Below are 21,938 nucleotides of genomic sequence, written 5' to 3'. Positions count from 1 at the left end.
TGGGGCGCGTGGCAAGTTGTGCGCGGATCACGGAGAGTAGCATGAGCCTCCCGTGCTGCGAGTCTCCGTGGTGTCATGCACAGCGAGCCACGTGATAAGATGCGTGAATTGACTGTCTCAGAAGCGAAGGCTGAAGACTGAGACTTGTCCTCCGCCACCCGGATTGAGACGAGTAACCACGCCACCACGAGGACCTACTGAGTAGCGGGAATTGGGCATTCCAAATTGGGAGAAAAGGGGATAAAAAATTTTTTTTTAATAATAATATCTGATATAGTTACAATTACATACATTGCTATCTTTTGACTTTTCACTGAACATAATTTTTTTTTACCTGCCATCCATTTCCTCGCACCATTGCACGCACAGACGGGCTCTCCACTTCTATCTATCCGCATCAGTTCGGTATCGTACTCCCGCATTAAATTCCGTAACCGTTCGTCCCACTTGTTCAAAATTAACTGTCCTAGTGGGTAACACTCTCGCTCATGGTGCTGTACTGTACTTTCCTGCTCTGTCTCACCCGCTACAGGCCAAAAGTGCGCAAGTGTTGGATGTTATATAAAGAAGGTATGAGAAATCACAAAACATAATGTTGCCAAATGATACAATTTACTTATTATTATTATTATTATTATTATTATTATCTCAATATGTTAAATAACCATAATGTTAATTAAGACTTTATTATTACAACTGTAATACAATAATACATATATAGAAAACCACTTTTAGTGTTTGAATCAATCATATCTCTCACTAAACACTGTGTGAAATGTTTATTTTTGCCTTATTTTATTCAGATGGCATGTAGGAGTTGATCATTTGCTTAATAATCTCATTCCATATCTGGATAGTTGCTGCAATATCATAGAGGATCAGTTTTCTCCTCTATGATATTGCATTATATTAGTTTTGTACATTATGTTAATTTAATAGCCAAAATAGTTGGACATCCGTGAATGAGAATAAAACCGAAAGAGGAATGTGTTTCAGTCACAATGCACATTATGTAGTTTAGAGATGATTTAGAGTCATTTAGAATGGTACTAATGGCTATTTCTATTTAAATAAACGTTGTATTCTTTAAATTTCCTGTTTGTCCAAGAATCCTCTTGCAGCAATGCAGGTCTTTGGCATTTAGAAGCTGCTAGTTTAGGACCTGTGAGGAGTTTGTTGTGCATTAAAGCTGTCCACTTCCCTCTCTATCCTGGTTAGAGATTATTTTTTCATAACAGTAATCATGGAATAGCGTCATCTCTCTAAAACAATAGACTTTTGGAGAAAATAGAATTTCAGGAGAAATGTGTTTCTTTTTGTCTATTTTTAAAACCAAAATTTGACTTGCAAGTGTAAAGCAACTTGTAAGAACTCAATACCTCAGCAAATGGGGAAAGAACCCACTGTATTGTGATTTGCACATGGTAACGCAACCATTTTCAATTGTTCTAATAATTAAAAGAAATTCTTGAGTACCAAATTAGCACTTTAGAATGCTTTTGTAAGGAACAGGTGACACAATATATGTTTGCCATCATGGGTAAAGAATTGAATAAATACCACTTAAAACAATTATTTCAAACTGTAATAATAATTTGCAATAAATGATTCTGCCAGTATTTTTGATCAATTTAATGCATCCTTGGTGAAAGGAAGCATCAATTTCTTTCAAGGATAGAAATGTCTTTGTGTTCTAAAAATAAAAGCATATACACTGCATTTAATATCATTTTCATAAAGTAATTTGTAACGTAATTACTTGCGTAGTTTTTCAGCAAATTACTTATTTACTCTTACTTGAGTCCTAATATTTCTCAGTACTTCTACTTGTACTCAAGTGAATTATTTCTTCAGTACCAGTACTTAAGTTAAAATTAAAAAAAAAAATTTAAAAAAAATCAGTACTCTTTCCACCACTGCGGACATTTATGTCATGTAATTGCTGATAATCTATGGTTAGTGAATTACTGCTCATTTTGTTACATGAAAATGCTGACTTTGTACTGTTTTTATTGTTATATACTGTAAATGATTATAAGAGTGCTCATTTTTTTTTCCTTTGTCTGTTTGTGTGAGCAGCTGGGAGCGCACACATTTCAAAATAAGAGTCCTTGTTGTATTCCGGGCTTGTTTATAATTAAAAATCCCCACGTTATGCACAAAATCTTTTTTTTTTTTTATTTCTGGTTATTATTGGGATTTTGGTTGCACAATAAACTGCATCCGAGATTTCATTTAATATGTAGTCTTGCAGCCTCTGTGTCTGAGCTACCCCGTCACAGTAAAGAATGACTAAGAACATTTTTAACACTTATATAAATTTATTTTGAAATCTAATTATCCAATTCATCCATTAAGGGGAGCGGCATGTGCCCCAAATCAGAATATTAGTAAATCAGAAACATTACCTGCCAGTGAATCATTTTGCATGTTCGGGATTGCTTATACTGTATGTCTTTAGAGTGGGATTTTATGAAAGAGGGCGAGGTTGAAGCTAACAGGCTAATTACTGAAATTTCTAAGCCGTGCCCTCACGATTTCTGGTCCAATTTTGGAGTCACAGATCACAGCCAAATCGGTGCCCACTGTGGTTGGCGATGCTCATTAATTACAAGCAGTTCAGCGACATGATCTGGGTCAGTCTTGAGCCATCACAGACACAGCAATATTTTCAAGCATGTTTGATCTTATCACCACATGATCTTGTAGTGTGGGCGATGCAGCTACAATGTTTATCTGCTCCAGCCAATCACATCTTAACATGCATCTTTGCACAGGAATGGAAGACTACAATGTCATCATAATGGTGTTTTATTGTAATAAACTCACAAAAAAAATGTAATTAAATAAATGGTTGGAATGCAAAAAAAATCAGTGTTCAGACAACTTGAACAGCGAACTATCATGAGCCTCCATTTCTGGAAAAATGTAGTAACCACTCTAATTTCTCAAATAAAGAAAACAGTTTTTCGCCATACGATGGGGATGTCTCTTAATTAAAGCACATGTAATTTGTGCACCTCGTCTGCGTTCTGTTTACTATTTTACAAGAATTCTTGTTGTGTTATGTGAGCAGTACAGCGATTCAGTTAGTCTGACAGTTGTTTAGTGAGGGCATGCCTTACTTGAAATGGGGCTATGACAAAAACTAGCATCACTAAACCACAGCAGTTTTAGGGATGCCAACAGCCCCACCTAGCAGGTAATCCAAGACCACAAATAAATGTAGCCCTTTCCCTCTCAATCATATCATTATTACATGACCGTGTGGCAGTTTTTGCTATATGAAGTCACAGCATTATCCTCAGCAAACGCCATGTGGACCACAGGTATAAGATGATATTTAACACTGAAAGTAATAATTTGTTTAATTTGGGGAATTTATTTAAAAAGGTTGCTGATACTTTATTTTTGTAATGCTTGGAGATGTTTGTGTGCAAGATCAGCTGCGTAGAAAAGCCAGCCCTGACTGTGAACTGCAAACGCATTATGAAAGAACTCGGAGAGGTTTGAGGTTTCATGGTGCTTAAGTTTTTGTGTCCCATGGTAGGAAACTCTGCCGGATGAATCACATGAGTTTTTTAAAAAAAACAAAAGAAAATCAAAAAGAAAAATGACATCATTTGCAGTCCACATGACTCCTAAATTTCTGTAATTTGAGAAAAAAGACACAGGGAGCATAGCAGCCTCCTAATCTCATCCTAAAGCAATATGTCCAGGGTAAACACTGAAAATTCCTCATCTCTTCCATTCCACAAGAATCTCATCCGTGCATCTGCATGATGGTTAACCAGTAGTGCAGCTCACGCTTGGTTACGAGCTGATACAGCTTTGCCGGCACCTCTGCTCACCTGCCTCAGCTCCCTCCGTCCTCTTTTCCAGTTGTTCTTCTACATATCTGACTGTCCTCTCTCCAGCTCTAGGTGGAGCAGAGTCTTCATGGTGGGGGAAGGCAAAGATGTTTGTCGTAGTACTGTATATTGCTCCCGGAGCACAGTATCGAGGAGCTGGAGAAACGATGGTAGCTGAACACACAAGCAGAGAGCTGCTCTGTACCCGGCGAGCGGAGAAGGAGGCTGGGGCATCAGGAGCAGCCGTGCGCTTTCATTGGCTGCCTCCACCAGACGAGTTACATTGCGTAGACCCCGTTCAGCCACTCTCAGAACAGCGAGCGAGGGCTATTTTATGAATGAACAGTGACATGTAAGGTGTGCACATTTACTCACCTTGAAAACATGGAATTAAGCACACAGATAAAATGATAAAACACCTTAGGGAACGGTATTAATAAATACAGTACCTGTAATACACATTTACAAATGAATTGATCATTTCACACAACTGTAAATCTGAGCAATAACATGCCATTAAGTTTTTTCTGTCACTAGAACAGCATGTAAATAAAAAGAATACGATGTTTTAGTGGGGGGGACACAGCAGACAGTTTCCAAGCATATAGAACAAGGAATCTGTAACACTAACGGTTAATGTTTAGCAGAAGTACTGTATGTTTTTATGTAAATCATTAAGGCATCCTGTCAGTCACTGCCAAAGATCCTAGCTGACTTTCTTTGAAGCTGATGCCTGGCAAAGGAAAAAAAGGAAATTTGGGATCAGAGTCTTTGTAGCTTGAATCACTAGTCAAGAGTGCCACCTACAGATGTACATGATTTAGGCAAAAAAAACAAAGGTAATGTAATCTTAAACATACTATGGTAAGAAAGCAGGCTAAAATGTGACTGACAAATGTTTAGATTTTATGCCCTGGACTTTTGAAATATTACATTTACCACTTCAGATCACCTTAACTCATGTATCATATTTCCAAACATCGTTCAGTAAAGATTTTTGCCACATCAGCATTGTAACTGGCACTTCTCAATCTTAACACGTGCTTTGAGAATATTCAAAACAGCAGAAGAGAACAGAGAATGGTGTCAATGGTGTTAATCACAAGGTCAGTTCATATCGCAACAGCTGAATTCTTGTTTATAACAGTATACTTGCGTTTTCACTCTTAAGATAAAATGTGTCCTTGCTGTAAATCATGTCTTTGCACAATGAACAAAGACCACTGGAAAATCTGAAAATGCAGTTTAACACATGCTTTTACAAATCAAAGACTGACATCACGCAATCACAGAGAGCTCTAAAATCAACAGAGATGTTTTGTGTGTGTGTGTGTGTGTGTGTGTGTGTGTGTGTGTGTGTGTGGGGGGGGGGTATTTTTTATTTCTTTTTTTTACAGTGAAAGAGTAGCACTTGTAACAGTAAAAGAACAGTACCCATTTTGTGGGTGAATAGTGCCACCTGCAGGCCAACAAAAGTAGTGAATACAGCTTTATAAACAAACTCGCTCCCACTTTGTGGAATGTAGAAGTGGGGGGAGAGAAAAGAAATGTTGTACAAAACACCAAAGTCCAATGAAGATGAATAAGAAACAAGTAAATCAAATACCAAGGTAACACTTAGCAATAAGGTTCTATTTGTTCCACTTAAAAGGAATATTCCAGGTTCAGTTAAAGTTAAGCTCAATTGACAGCATTTGTGGCATTATGTTGATCACCACAAAAATGCATTTCAACTCGTCCCTCCTTTTCTTTAACAAAAAAAGCAAAAGTCTGGGTTCCAGTGAGGCACTTACAAAGGAAGTGAATGGGGTATTCAAAAGTATAGCCACAAGACATAAACAATATGCTTGTTAACATGATTTTAGTGTGATAAAACAACTTACTAACCTTTTTGATGTGAAGTTATATCCAATTTTACAACTTCGTTGCCATGATGTTATAACGCTGTAAACCCTAAACCCCTTACATGACTGTAAAACTTCACAGGTCAAATTATACACACATTTTAACTGAAGAATTACTGCAAGTGCTTTTATAAAATTATAAGCTTCACATTTCTGCCTTTAAACACACCAAAAATTGGCCCCATTAATAATGCATAAACTAATGTACACATATACAACTTTTAACGATAAGGTCTGTAAAAGTGCAGTCTATTGTTAATTAATGTTAACTACTGTGTTAACTAATGTTAAGACATACAGTAAAGATTAACCAAGATCACAAACCAGATTTTCGAACTGAAATACACCAAAAAATATTGCCAGTTCCCTGCTGATTTCCGTCCCTAGCGGAATGAAGGGTACAAGCAAGAAATAATATTGAGAGTAGGTCTTTTATTAAACTCTAAAAAAAAGAACCTATAGACACCCAGCTGGAGTTTCTGGCATGACTGAATACACATCCATCCTCTAGCAACACTCTTCAACTCCTCATCATACATGTCGACACACCTTCTGGACGCCTATCAAGCCTTTCTGAGATGCAGGCCAGTGAAATGCACACACTGAAATCATATCAGCAGTGAGGTGTACACAGAAAATCCAGATCCAGAGAATTCCCCCAATCTCAAGTGATTTGGCCGTGACAGCCTCCTGCCTGTGGCCAATCTAGACAGTCACTTCTGTATGAGTGTCCATCACAAGGGAAAATGAGGAACCACAAAATGGCTTGTGGTTTCCTGTGGTCCGTGCTGATGAGAGGAGATGGACGGAACGGAGACCCGAATGTCACAGCTTATTGAACAGTTTCGTCATCTCACAAAAATGCGATATAGTCCTGAGGTACTAACAAAAAAGGTACCAAAAAAGTATCATGGTTTTACCATGCTGTTTCTATGGTGCATGGTAAGGCAAGTATCACTACTATTGGAGGTTAATTCTCTAACTTTTTCTGTGTTACACTATTTTATCCTATCCCATTAGTAAGCCATTCATAGGTTAATCTTCTTGAAAACTGTAAACAAAACTGTTTCAAGAGAGACAATAACATTGACTCATCCAATGGCGTGAGTTGGGGGCTGTACTATCTGTTTGTTTGATCAACAGCAGAAAGGGGGGTGTATTCAGAAAACTGTATTGAAAACAATGCTTAATTCCGCTTGGTGGCACTAATGGTGCAGAAGTTACTAATTCAGATTTATACTTCTGGGCGTAAATCTCCCTGCACTGTTTGTGCTACAGACATTAATTTTACCTCAAATTGTGCAGCTGGTTGAGGAAAGTTGCACTATTACTTTTCTAAGCCAGTGGTTCCCAACCCTGTTCCTGGAGGCCCCCCCAACACTGCATATTTTGTATATCTCCTTTATCTGACACACCCAGTTCAGGACGTGGAGTCTCTACTAACGAGCTGATGAGATGAATCAGGTATGTTTGATTAGGGAGATATCCAAAATGTGTAGTGTTTGGGGGCCTCCAGGCACAGAGTTGGGAACCACTGTTCTAAGCTATTGAACTCATTTTCACCTGTTGGACGATAAAACAGGCAGAAAAATCTCAAAGCCTTGTACCAAAAGAGGGAACTGAACCATATGTAGAGACCAGAAAAACAGACACTTAAGAGTCTTTTGCCAGTAAGTAACAACGTAGCAACCAGCCACAAGTTTTACATGAACCACTAAAAAAATCTAGTTGTTATGGTGCCATAGCAATACTATGTTTTTTGGACATGGTAATACCATGGTATTCTCAGAAGTGACTTGAAGCACCATGTCTTAAGTCTATAGTATATGAATATAGTTTTCATTCGGTACCATGGTATCACCAAAGTAATCTTTTGTAAGGTTGATGGCAGCATCTCTATATTAACTTTTTAAGATGTCACTGTTGTCATTCATGTAATGGTTGAGTTATTAAGGTAAGGTCAAACCTAAATAATGGACACTTCAATGTTAGTAGGCCTCATTTCTAATATTTTGGGGTTTAGCAGTTTCCACAATAACTGTAGTTCGTAAGTACAAAAGATTCACATAAAAACTCAAATGAGAACCCAAACAAGAACAAAAAGACTGAGATCTTTTCCATAATGAGAGCAGGTGTGTGTGCGTGTGTTTGTTGAGACCCAGCACTGATAATAAAACCCCTTCCAGCCTCAGAGGAGCCATGATGTGTCGGCAGCTGTCAGGCGGCAGCCGCTCAATGCCTGGTCACACTCTTTCTCCCACACAAAAAGTGTTTGGAGTCCCGAATCTCAAGAAGAATACAAAAACCACTATGAGTTGCCATTATATAACAGGCTTCCATAGAACGTTCTCTAAAAAGATAATTACACACATTTACCCTAATGCAAAACATATTTTCACTAATTATAGCGTTGGCCCTTGTATAACGCCCAAACTATCATCTTTAACACTCTGTAATCTCTGAAAATTGTTTGGACTTGCTGCCAATGTGTATGTCTAACTTTATATCCTTAAAAGTAAAAACAGAGGTTTAGAGAGGACATGTTGTTGGTATGACAGATTGAAAATACAGATTTAAAAAAAAAAACTAAATCAACTAAATAAGATATGGTTGAAAAGTCTAATGCTAAATATGGTACGCTTGCACTTTCAGCTCTAGTCTAGGCTCGAGTGATATCAAATATTTACATTATATCAATTTTATATTGTTGCAGATATACAATTACCCAACTTTGTTCATTTCATTGATATTGTATACTTTTTCTAAAATCATTTTAATAGCGTCTCTGATTTAAACCTCAGCAGTAAATATGCAGATTTAGAAAGATTAGATTAATTATCTAATTAAAGATTAATAGTTCCTTAGATTAATTTCCACCCATCAGATCTTTCTTTCAGTGAATTGATTTAAAACACTGATTTTATGGTTCATTTGCCACATAAAATCGTTTACAGAAGGCCACATGTGGCATTTCACTTGCTTTATAATGTGTTATAGGTAAACATTGCCATTTATTCTTATGTATTGTTAGTGCATATAAAGAAAATTATTTAATATAATTATTCCTTGTGTTTATTTACTGTAACAGTGTGGAAAACAGATTTTTACTGTCATTTATTTCTTGCTTTTAACATACTCAATTTACTTGGCAACAATGGCTCCTTGGTTGAAACCAGTTCCTCTGTCTGGGGGGAATATAAATATCCTGTTTATCGGGGGGGCCTGGGTAGCTCAGTGGTAAAATACACCGGCTATCACCCCTGGAGTTCGCTAGTTCGCTAGTTCGAATCCCAGGGCGTGCTGAGTGACTCCAGCCAGGTCTCCTAAGCAACCAAATTGGCCCAGTTGTTAAGGAGGGTACAGTCACATGGGGTAACCTCCTCGTGGTCGCTATAATGTGGTTCGATCTCGGTGTGGCACATGGTGAGTTGAGCGCGGATGCCGCGGTGGATGGCATGAAGCCTCCACACGTGCTATGTCTCCGTGGCAACGCGCTCAACAAGCCATGTGATAAGATGCGCGGGTTGATGGTCTCAGACGCGGAAGCAACTGGGATTCGTCCTCCGCCACCCGGATTGAGGCGAATCATTACGCAACCACGAGGACTTAAAAGCGCATTGGGAATTGGGCATTCCAAATTGGGTGAAAAAGGGGAAAAATCCAAAAAAATAAATAAATAAAATATCCTGTTTATCGTGATTTCAGGGAAAATAAAATGTATACAGCATATATACGTATATACACACACACCCCCCGAATATTGTCTGAAGGCTGAGAAATTCACATTTTAGCTATATTTGCCCCACCAGGACCTTACAAAAACCTTTTGCCCTGCGCAACAGAAATGAACAGGCAAAACGACAAGGTCAACCACATCTAAAGTTTAAATCAAACCAAGTTTCCAGAGGTACAATTATAGTAATTTTCCTACAATTGAAAGGAAACAAACAAACAAAAGTGGCACAATTAGTCGACAAACCGCTCACATCCTGTGTGACAGCAAACACATGCAACCGACATGCTGAGAGAGAGAGAGAGAAAACAAACAGAACTGAGAAAGATCAGAGATGAAGACGGAAATAAAGAGAAGAGCCAGCAAGGAACCTGTGTTTGCCTCTGTCCCTGACTGAAAATTACAAATGAGTGAAAGAGAAGACAATTAAGGTACATTTGACAAGCCTCAGTGTGTGTTGGGCTAGGCGTGGGGGGGTGAACAGTTAATTTGCACGTTAGAAGCTTGTGATTAATGTCCCAGAGCAGCTATAGAGATTCGTCCCTCCCACCCAACTCCCCTCTGGAGAAGGATGCCTAAAATTACAGATATATTCTCTGGGCAATGCAGTTCAAAAACAACAAGCAAATAAAGAGGCTCAGAACTTGTAATATTTTCATATCCTCCTCTCACCTGTCCATTAACCATCTCATCTAAACAGTCTGAGCAACATGGAAATCGCATGCAAAACAGAACCAGGAATCAATTCTGCCTGCCAGTTCCCTGTCTGTGGAGCCGTTCACCCGCTTTCAAGGCTTCAGGTGAGGAGGGAGTAACACAAACCCCACTCTCCCATTAGCATTTCAGATGTCTAGTGCCTCTAATGGAGTCCCAACAGAAGGGTCTGTGGTTTCAAAGGATTTGAAGTAGCCCGGTAGAATACAATGTCAGGTTTAGCTGATGTTGATTATGGTGCCATAACGTCACCAAGAAAGCTCAGGGTCTTTCCTGTGGCTGCCTAAAAAATAAAAATGTGCGCACCTTAAACGTTGTTTACACTCAGAAGTGAACGCATGCTATGTGTAAAATGAGACGCATGCTGTCAACAAACTACGTGCAAAATATTAACCAGTTTGGCATTAAATTAATGTTGTATTAAATTCATGCCTCATTCTATGAATAGAATCCACAAGATCAGTGGGAAAAAAAATGCATTTTAACCACACGATGATTTAAAATAATATATATGCCGTTATTATGTAATTTTTCATGTTAACATTAATGGCGCTAATGTCAACACGCTTTACGTGGCCATAATATGCACCGGCTACTCTGCACTCCAGTGTGTTCATGCTGACTGATCTCGACTGAGTGTAGAAACAAACCATTAAAAGATGTTGGTGACAAATTAGGTGGAGCACTGGGTCACACCCACTAATGACATGGACCAATGGTAGTAAAGGCTTTTGCACACCAAATGCGATTTCTCGTATTGATGAAAATTCTGAATAGAAGCAATAGATTCTAATGGAGCATTTAACACCTGGAGCGAACAATCAAGCACCAACAGAGCGAGGTTTTTTTTTTTGTTTTTTTTTTTTCAGTGATGAAGTGCCCTGACCAATACAATATGAGCACTGAATCACGTGTCAGAAGCTGCTGCAGTTACCAAAACCTGTGCATCTGGTTGCGATAAAGCACAAAAAGCTGTTTTGATCACCGACATTAAATGCTAAAGGAACTCAAGGAAGGAATATGCAAAGGCCTTAAGGTGTTCAACAGCCGATAAGAAGTTTTCATGAAAGTTTGACTTGGCAAGCTGTTTCAAACCACTTAAAAATTTTTTTTGCTCAGATTTTGTTCAAAATTACATCACACCCATTCTTTCTTCGATTTCACTCGTGCGACTCACTGGAAAGTGCCTCACAAACTGTGCAGCCCATTTGAATTCTACAGAGAATTTTCTACTTTAAAGCGCTATGCAGAAAGTCAACCATCTCAAATAGGTCCTCATTTTGTCCACAAAGTCTACACATTTTCTACTGATTGTTGTCTGTACAACCGTTCAAGGTGACTACTGCACCATTATTTGATTAAACGATCACTTTGTTGCACTCCGGTCTTTAGCTTTCCTTAAACATCACATAAAAACTGAACTGTGGTTTGTCGCCTTGCATGTTAGTCAAACAGCCTCTCCATGTCTGAGATGGCAGTACTTTGTCAATTTAAGATGCAAAAGTGAACCAGGCTTTATGAAGGCACTCAAACATCTGGCTCTGCAAGATTACTCCCACAAGAGCATGAGAAAGACATTTTCTGCCTCCATTCAAGTCACAAACTTAGACATACAGCAAATAACCTTCAACCTGCTTTGCCTTTTTACAATTGAGCTGAATACTTTTTCACACTATTGAGCTGAACTTGCAAGCTTTCTGAGGTCAAAATGTTTTCAATTATGTGAGAACTTCAAATAAATGACATATGGAAACACCCACAGCCAAAGAGAGAAAGGCTGTGGTCTGAAAGCCCCTCTCATTTGTGTGGGTCCTGTATAATTCATGACAGCTGTAAACGGTTGCCTTAGTCAAGTTGAAATATTTCTAGTTAATTACTGGTGTCTGAAAACAGAGCATGCAGCATTTCTGTGATAAAAACCTACAGCGCTTGATTCAGAACCTATGTACACTGGCCTTTGTTTTTTTGTGTTAATATGAATTTTTAATTCACACATTGATAATATATCCACTACCAGTTAAAAGATTGGACACACCCAATTCTTTATTACTACTATTTTCCACATTTTAGAATAAATAAAACTATGAAATAAAACAAAATAAAGGATGTGAATTTCAATTTAGTTTCAAAATTATTACAAAACATAAATTAAATCCAGTGTCAAAACTTTTCATTGGTAGCATACATAGTTTGTAACTGAAATTACATGAATGACAGGATTATAATCCATTTCAGTATATTAACACTTCTTCCACCATTTTTCATGAAGCCAACCCCACACCAAACCCTTTTATCCAACTCATTTCCAACAAAACCAGTTCAAGACAACACTGTTCATGCAACAAATTAAAAATGTAACATATATATATATATATATATATATATATATTGCTTTAGAGTTCAATATGTCCAGCCAAGATGACCCCATGGTTCCAAAATCTCTTCAACATGAAGATTCATTTCAGACAGGCATGCTGATAACTACCAGATGGCCATGCTGAGCGACCAGCCAAAGCAGTCAGCATCACAAGAGGGCCATTGTGCCTTTATCAGAGGACAGGAACAGGCAAAAATATACATACTGGCTCTGGTCATTAACCCCTGCTGATAACACTGATCTAGCAGACAGCATTATGGAACGTCCAAAGAATGCTAAAGAAACCACTACAGATTCCTCCCAAATTTGGCACATTCTAAAGTTCCCAAATAGACATTTAACTCTCCACTATGAGATTATATTACTTACAGCTGAATTAGCCATCCTCAATCACATCTGCAGAGGTTACAACATTTGTATTTAATGATAAACTTTAGAATTTGGGAAGGGTCTAATAATTAAGAAAAAAAAAAAAAAAATCCAAGATAAACTTTTGTAAATATAAGCGAGAAATTATTCTGTTCATTCATTAAGAAACTATTTTGTTTTCAACCAGATTCAGTGTAAATAGTTTTGACTGCCATCTTGTGGGACTAATGAAATTTACCACCAATATTTCCAATCTTATATTTTTGACAAATACAAAATTCTAACAGTAACAGGTGTAAACATTTACTTTTGATTAGACTGAAAAATGAGTTCAATATATTTTAATTGAATGGTAACACTTTACAATAAGTTTCCATAAGCAGGGCCGGCCCAGGCACTGTTGACGCCCTAAGCGAGATTTTCGATTGGCGCCCCCCAGATCAAAATCACTGAGGGTGCTTCTGAAAATAGTGGGGGTGCTCTGTATAAAATGGAGATGTATCGTAATTACAATTTTTTAAATAGATTAAATCATGTTTAAATGCTACTAAAACATTTTTTTCACATGATCTGTCGCTGAAAATGCCAGCAAAATGCTGCGCCTGCAGATTAGGACATACATTGATGCAGCATTTTGTGTGTTCACAAAATGCAGGTATTTTTGTGTGTTTGCTGGAATTCAAGGAAATCTGCTTGTCAATTTACATTATTAGTCTTACATATTAAATTGAGGGTGGTGCAATTCAGGGGTGTGCAATTATTTTGGTACAGGGGCCACATCAGCCGTTAAGTAGAACATGGAAGAGAGAAGATTAAAAAGATCTACATAGTTGTATCTTTTAAGCCCAGACGTAGTAGTGCACTCAAGTGTATACAGACTGATGGGACCACTCTGCAATTGCTTTAAGTTTTGCTGCTACTTTTGCTATCAAGTGTTAGTAAAACTGAATAAAGGCTAAGTATAATTATTAATTGTTTATTTTACCATACTTCAATGCAGTGGTAATTTAGTATTCAATTTAACACTCTACATAAGGAGTCTGGTTTAATAGTAAAATAAAATATTCTGAAATTATAGATTCTAAAAGCTTATTTTAATGTTGGCCGCAAAGTGGATAAAGTTGTTTTATTCTGAAAACATTATCAACCTGTTAACACGCTCATGGGTCATGATGCGAGTCTCGTCAATGGTTTGTTTGGCACCCATTCAGAACACAACTGAATAAAACAGGCTGCATGACACTGGTAAATGATTACTGCCAGAGTAACATTCATATACAGGTGTGAGGACTTCAGCATTTTACAAATAACACAAAGAACAAACATATTCCTCTCTCACTTGGATTACTCGCGTGACCCCTCCGTGTGCGCATAATGCGAAGATCTATTGGGATTTTACTAAAGTTCGTCACTGAAAAGGTTTGCTCGCAGACTTGACAATAAAGAGCACACGCAGCATCACGAATGGACATGGAATTGCTGCTTCACACTTTTCTTTGAGCAGAATATTGCACTATTGAGCGCTAAGTATTGAATTTTTTCCGAAGAGGAGAAAGCGCACACTCCCATACATGTTTGCCAGATTGCATTAAGTATGACATAAGGCGAAATATTTCCTATTTGTGCATGTATAAATCTCTGATTGGGGTGTTCCATCTATTATCTGGCAACCCTGAGCATATTAAATGCTTGTGGATGCGTGATAGGTCCCAAAGCCAGATAAATGAAAGATCTAATAAAAAACATTCATGATAACTAGACCCGCGGGCAGCAGTTTGCCCTGGTCTGCAATTGAGGGTGCTTAGTCTAAATGCTTTAGACTACAGTCCTAATAATAGTCTCTTTTAAAAGAAGACACTTAGGAGTTTATTGGTGAAGTGAAAGCAAGCAGCAATATAACTGAAATTAAAACAACATTATAGGCATTTATACTTCAGGAGGGGACTTGATTGAAAAAGTATCATCTTATAAGTACTTGGGTATCTGAGTGGACAATAGGCTCTCTTTTAGAGTGCATATTGAATATCTAGTGAAGAAGCTGAAGGTTAGGCTGGGTTTTTATTATCGAAATAGGGCCTGCCTTAATTTAGCAGCTAGGAAAAACTTGTACAGGCTACATTCTTAAGTGTTTTAGATTATGGAGGTATTATTTACATGCATGCTGCTTCCTCTATACTTCGTCATCTATACGCTGTGTATCATTGTTCTCTTCATTTTATAAGCAATTCATTGTCTAATACACATCATTGTGTACTTTATAATTTGGTCTCTTGGCCTTCATTAAGCTTAAGGAGACAGCATCACTGGTATTTTTTTATTTATAAAGCCATACAGGGAAAACTACCTCCTTATTTGTGCAATCTTTTGTCACTCATCTAGATGGCTACTCATGGATTTCCCTCCAGAACACATTACATCTAAATCACTTTGTTACCTTGGGTGAATTCAAATCTTTGATTAAAAAAAAAAAAAATTGTATGACTGCAGAGTGCAATTGCTATGCATAAGCTGGATTCTGTAATTGTAGTCCATTGTTTTCATTAACGTGTCTTATTTTTGTCTAATGTCTGTTTTCGCTGTGTTGATCTTATAACTTTTTACCTTGTATGGTGTGCTTTCTTGGCCAGGTCTCCCTTGAAATAGAGGTTTAATCTCAAGGGACTTTTTGGTTAAATAAAGGTTAATAATAATAGTAATAATAATAATAGAAGCTTAAGTTTATTTTAAAAAAAATACACTGCACTTGCACTAAACTTAAATAAAACAAGCAAAAATGGCCCACAGTGTCCGTGCCAGTTAAGAGGTTCTAAATAAGGTAATTCAAAGTAGAAATTAAACATCAATGGCTGACATGAACAGTCATTAACTTGTGATTCTTACCTTAATATTCATCTTTTTTTTTTTCTGCATAATTTGGTTCTTTTTTTACTCATTTTGTCCACATATGATAAGGATCCGATTATAATATAATCGCTTAGCGCTAGTGCTCAATATATGGGTAGAGGGGCATAATTCCGAAAAAAAGCTGTTGCCTATGCCACGGGCCAGCCCTGTCCATTAGATAACATTAGTTAATGCATTAGGTATCATGAACAAACAATTAAAAATATGTTTTACAGCATTTAATAATCTTTGTTAATGTTAGTTAATAAAAATACAATTGTTCATTGTTAGTTCATAGTGCATTAATTAATGCTAACTAATACAACTATTGATTTTAAAAATGTATTACTACATGTTGAAATTAACATTAAGATTAATAAAGATTTAAAAGTATTGTTCATTGTTAGTTCATGTTGACTAATTTTGTTAACAAATGGAACCTTAGTGTAAAGTGTTACCAATATATTTAAAAAGTCTTCTCTAAGAGCATGCAAACTTCTCTCACCTGTGGGCAGTACATTTATGAATGAGTGGAAAGAAAATGATGAGTATCAGAGAAAGCATATTAAATACTATATTATTTTGGTTGTATGACATTACATGGGTCCATCTGACAAAGCCTGTCAAGAACGTATTCGGATCAAAATGTGAGAAATCAATTTCATACTTTTTAATGTCGAGAAAATAATGCCACAATTAAAACAATCGTTCCTAATCCTAAAAATATGCTTCATTTTCTTTCTGGAAAGTATAATTGACTTTTTCCAGATAACACTTTATTTTACAGTGTCCGTGCTACACATATTACATGTTACTATTATTAATTACTAAAAATAATAATATCTAAGTACAAGCACCTCTACAAAATAATTACACAGTAAATATATGTAGTTCATTAGTATTACTCAGTAATTACCTATGTAATTACAGTTACATAAACACTCAAATAAAGTGACCTTTTTTCTTTTGATATGAATGAAGCATGACTTGAAACATGTTCTTTGTGAGATTCACCCAATAATATTAAAATATTTTACATGTGCCCTACTCTTTGCCAGTCATGCACTGTAAACTGTGCTACTACCACTTTACTGCTGCTGATGGGAATATCATTAAGACTATAAACAACGCAAGCAGACCGTTCTGTTTACACAAGTACCTGTTATCTTATAGCCACTGGCAGCCAACTGTCCAGCCATATATTCTCCATCAGAGTTGTTATGAGAGCAGCCCCATGTCCTCACCCAGACCTTCTGTGTTCCAGGAATCACACTGTCAAACAGAGAGAAACATTAAATGCATTAAATCAATGAGTAATCTATGTGCCCAGGGTTGTGTGGATATTGCATTCCTGGCAGGACAGATACAAAAAAATTAAACAATGTTGGAAAATCAGAATCCACACTATCAGTGGAAAATTGCCATGTTTTAAATATATTTGATGTGCACCTGTGAAAAGAACTCAAATATTAAGTTGTGAGATGGAATGAACTTCATAAAAATTGGGGTTCATTTCCAAGCTTGATCCACTAGATGGCGATAATAGTCAGGATTTTACTGTATTGGGATATTAGACTGTTCATTAAAATGATCTAGCTCTTGGAAGCATGAGCGAGATAGAAATCTTCTTCACACTCTGCACTCTGAAAACTTGGTGACTGGGGAGGCTTTTTGACTAGTGTTAATGTTAAATTTGTATTGTATTTGCATTCTGGCAAACCGGAGGAAGGAACGAGGAGGAACAGTATTTGTGGTTTAGGATGCAGCTGGTTCTTTAAAAATGCCCTCGTATTCCTTGTAATTCTAAGCAATCAAACCTGTTGACTGCCAAGAGACGGTTGTCTATACCATTTACTAGGGTTGCCATGGTGTACGGTGTTACCGGTTTTACTCGGTACAAGGGACAATACCGGTGTGAAATTTTATACCAGGTAAAACGGGGAAACTTTATGAATGGAACTTCGAATATATCAATACAATAGCCTAACGACTAGAATAGCCTTAAATAAAGTTGCCTGATGAAGAGTTTGCGACCCATGATAAATGAACCTAAATAACGCAATGAAAGCCAGATGTTCTTTACCAACATATCAAATTACACAGGCAGAGTACGCACACTGACAGAAGACATTTAATTGCAGGTAGCGAATATAATGTGCATGGTGGGTAACTGTAAGATGTCTCAGATTCAGAATGACACAAGAAATGCTGTTAGACACACAGACACGATCTTGAAGATACACATGATGATAGAAAATGTGTATGTCTGACGCACTGTTTGTTCGGAGGCGTGCAGTCTCGTGGAACATGTGTATGTAAAGGGTTCTCACTCTTTTGTTGTTTCAGTCTTATGAAAAAAATTGCAAGAATAGTCTCATCTATAAGAATGCTGCAAATGACCATTTCAGCTCAGGAGGTGCTTTGAGTTCAGTTCGCTTCATTTCCACAGAGCAGTTCATTGTGAATGCAACTCTGCAGGGTCACTCTATAGACTATACTAAATCATAAAATAATACAAAAACATGCTTACCTCGAATCATGATTTATATTTCAGTGATTTTTATCATCATTATAATTATGTTTATATTTAGAATTAGATCTTAATGTTTTAGTAATTTTCCACCTGTTGTCATAGACAGATACTTGCGTGACGGTAAAAGGTGGTAATATATGGGGTTTTTGGGGGGATTTTTTTGACCACTTCATTATTTTAATTCTATATTTTACATTTCGTTTGAAGTGCAATTTGAATTTACAAATGTCTTTGGTTTAAGTTTTTCGTTTTTTAAATAAATGAATTTCATTTTCAATGCAAAATCACTAAAGCAAGAATATTCACCGATCCTTCAGCCGGGGGGTTGACGGTGTAATTGGATATTGTGATTTTACTTCTTTTTTTATAAAAATATTATGAACATATTTCTTGCATATCGCCCAGCCCTAGGAGGGAACAAAACAAATGTATTCACACACATTCAAAGCCATTACCCTTCTCAAGCAGCTAAACTGGGTCCTGGGATGAATGGTAATAAAACACCAACATTAAACCCTCAACAACCCACAATAAGTGATGTATTTGCCCAGACAACAAAATACTCGACCAGTAGCCCATGATGGAGAGAATGCGCAGATGAAGGTTCTTTGCCAAAGAGATGTTGCCCTTCACAACTGTTGAAAAGCCATCATTCAAAAAGTTGAACAACACAAATTTAATTTGCAGTTCAGTTTTTTTTTTTTTTTTAAGTTTAATTTGAATTTTTTGTAGAAATAAATAAAAAATAAAGTTCAAAGTTTGAAATCAAGCTGCCTTGCATTATTGTGTAGGCTATTACTTAACAAAAATTACCCCATAATACAACCAGCAGTAATACCGGTGTTAGTCGGTTTGAACGTTAACACCACACCGGTGTGAAAATTATGATACCATGGCAAATCTACCTTTTACAGATTACCAATTATTTTAACTCTTGGCAGCACACATAACATAGCATTCCTAAAACATAACACTAAAGTTCATTAAGTTCAAATATTTGTCGAATTTAAGGGAAAATCAGAATGAGCTTTATTGCCAAGTATACTTACACATACAGGAATTTGTCTTGGTGACAGGAGCTTCCAGTGTACAACAATACAAAAACAATACAAAAACAGCAGCAAGACATAGATAATAATAAAAAATAAAAAAAATAGTTATACACATACGTACATACACACAGACAGACACACACATACGCAGTGCAAATCTAATACAAATCTGTTATCTGTTATGTACAATGCAAATACAAATCTGTTATGTACAGTGCAAATTTATTTATTTATTTTTTCAGAGGAATGAAATGGCAGAAGAGGTTGGATGTGTTGGATAAATATAAGAAAGACTAAACTGTGTATTGCACATAGTTATTGCTCAATGGGGCAATTTAACTGTTCATGAGATGGATAGCCTGAGGAAAAAAACTGTTCCTGTGCCTGACGGTTCTGGTGCTCAGAGCTCTGTAGCGTTGGCCAGAAGGCAACAGTTAAGAAAGGTAGTGGGCAGGGTGAGTGGGGTCCAGAGTGATTTTTCTAGCCTTTTTTCTCACTCTGGAAGTGTATAGTTCTTGAAGGGGGGGGGCAACCAATAATCCTCTCAGCAGTCCTTTGTAGTCTTCTGATGTCTGATTTCGTAGCTGAACCAAACCAGACAGTTACTGAAGTGCAGAGGACAGACTCAATGGCTGCTAATAGAACTGTATCATCAGCGCCTGTGGCAGGTTGAATTCCCTCAGCTGGCGAAGGAAGTACAACCTCTGCTGGGCCTTTTTCACAATGGAGTCAATGTGGGTCTCCCACTTCAGGTCCTGTGAGATGGTAGTGCCCAGGAACCTGAATGACTCCACTGCTGCCTCAATGCTGTTTAGAATGGTGAGGGGGGTCAGTGTTGGGGTGTTCCTATTAAATTCCAATGCACAATTTTTGATGTGTGCCAAGCACTGATGGTGACTTAAATTCTTGGGCTTAAACAGGGGCAGTGCAACGAATAAAACCGAACGTGGGTGACTCAAGACGCATTTTAAAGGTTGAATTTCCTTTTTAAATTGACACAGCATCTGCATAAATGTATATAATATATATATATATATATATATATATATATATATATATATATATATAAAATATATTAAATTAATCCCAATGAATTGTTTATTTTTTCATTTACCAAACAATTACTAAGTGCACCTTTAAATATTTCATCAAGTATTATTCAATAACTATGGTTTCCACCCCGGCATCCGAGTTGTCAGTTGGAGTGCATGCAAAATCCATAAACACTCATCACTCAAGATCAAGATAGAGGACACTGAATCCAATCTGTAACGTAACCTTTGATCACAGCAGCATGTGCACCAATAATCCTGGCCTGTGAAATTCTGACTATACCTTCCATAGTGACATTTACTGTATTGTGACAGCCTGTGACAGATGTGTATATGTTAATGCATGTCTCACCTGTCTGTTTGAAGTTCTTCTCCTGCAGGTTCTTGCTTTTGTTTGCGTGCACGAGGCACAATGCTCTTCCTTGCGAACTGGCGCTCATGAGGAGTGGGGTCATGCGAGGTCACCATATCCTCAATATCATCAACAAGAGACTCACAAGCAGACGGCATGATCTAATATGAACAGATGCACCAAAACACGGCGGTTAGCTATTATTTTTATTTTTATTTATTTTTACATCAGTTCATTGTAAATAGTCCTGCAGTGTGACAATTTAATATTAAAAGTGCAAATATCTCATGTAGTCGCAGAATTAATGACATCATGTATGGCAGTTTACTATGATAGACATCAAAACAAGCTCTAGAGCACTAAAAAAGCTATATAATGTGTTTCAAAACACATGCACTTAAACTTTGCATCAGTATGTGAAGTCTCCAGCGCGGGAGTCCACGTGTTTGCCTTAAACAATACGTTGATGAACAATTTAGGAGCGGGAACTTACCGGAGAAACGTGAAATACTATTTTACTATGAACCGCTGAAAAAATTGTGTAAGCCTGAGGCAAAATCCTCAGTTGTGCTGCTATTTGAGTTTCTATGTGCGTGTTGTTTTGCTCTCAAACGGCCATGCTGAAGCGTCACTCTTTGACCTCTGATAAATACGGCAAGCAAAAGAGGACAGTCTGTATTTATGGAAAGTTCGAAATGGCAATGCAGACTACCACACTACTCTTATTATTTCTACCATAGACAGTCATAGCAGAAGTAGGAGTAGTATGCCATTCAGAACTTACTGATTTGCTTAGTGATATATGGGTGATAATTCAGTTTAGGGCACTTGTGACTACTAAGTTTGAATTTTTTTTTAATTTTTCATGTAATGAATGCTTTCTATATTAAACAATTTTTCACATGTCCTGGAATAAAGAGCTGATCATGGCCTCGACCTTTAAGTGAATTGTGGTATTGTAACATGCATACCGTGACCAGACATCCTCACGTTTGGTGACCGTCCTATTTAGAACCATTTTGTGGCCCAAGAACAATGAAGGTCTCTATTAGTGTGACAATGACATAACAACATAAAGTATGATGAAAATAAATTGCACATACTGTAAATGCATGTTA

General features: G+C 37.1%; 1 protein-coding gene across 1 annotated transcript in view; it reads right to left on the bottom strand.

Moving 5' to 3' along the window:
• Positions 1–21,460, bottom strand: part of LOC127454388 (threonylcarbamoyladenosine tRNA methylthiotransferase-like) — a 594,560-nt gene extending 573,100 nt beyond the window's left edge. The window contains exons 1-3 of the mRNA XM_051721568.1: positions 21,314–21,460; positions 20,821–20,981; positions 16,991–17,103 (exon numbers count right to left, since the gene is read on the bottom strand). Of these exons, the coding sequence (XP_051577528.1) occupies positions 16,991–17,103; positions 20,821–20,978 (271 nt within the window). The 5' untranslated portion in view covers positions 20,979–20,981; positions 21,314–21,460. The remainder of the gene's footprint in view (positions 1–16,990; positions 17,104–20,820; positions 20,982–21,313) is intronic.
• Positions 21,461–21,938: the final 478 nt, after the last annotated feature.

This window comes from Myxocyprinus asiaticus, chromosome 16, assembly GCF_019703515.2.
Source record: "Myxocyprinus asiaticus isolate MX2 ecotype Aquarium Trade chromosome 16, UBuf_Myxa_2, whole genome shotgun sequence".
Taxonomy (NCBI): Eukaryota; Metazoa; Chordata; class Actinopteri; order Cypriniformes; family Catostomidae; genus Myxocyprinus; species Myxocyprinus asiaticus.
Note: the sequence above shows the minus strand (reverse complement) of the source record. Positions and strands in the feature narration are given on the sequence as shown.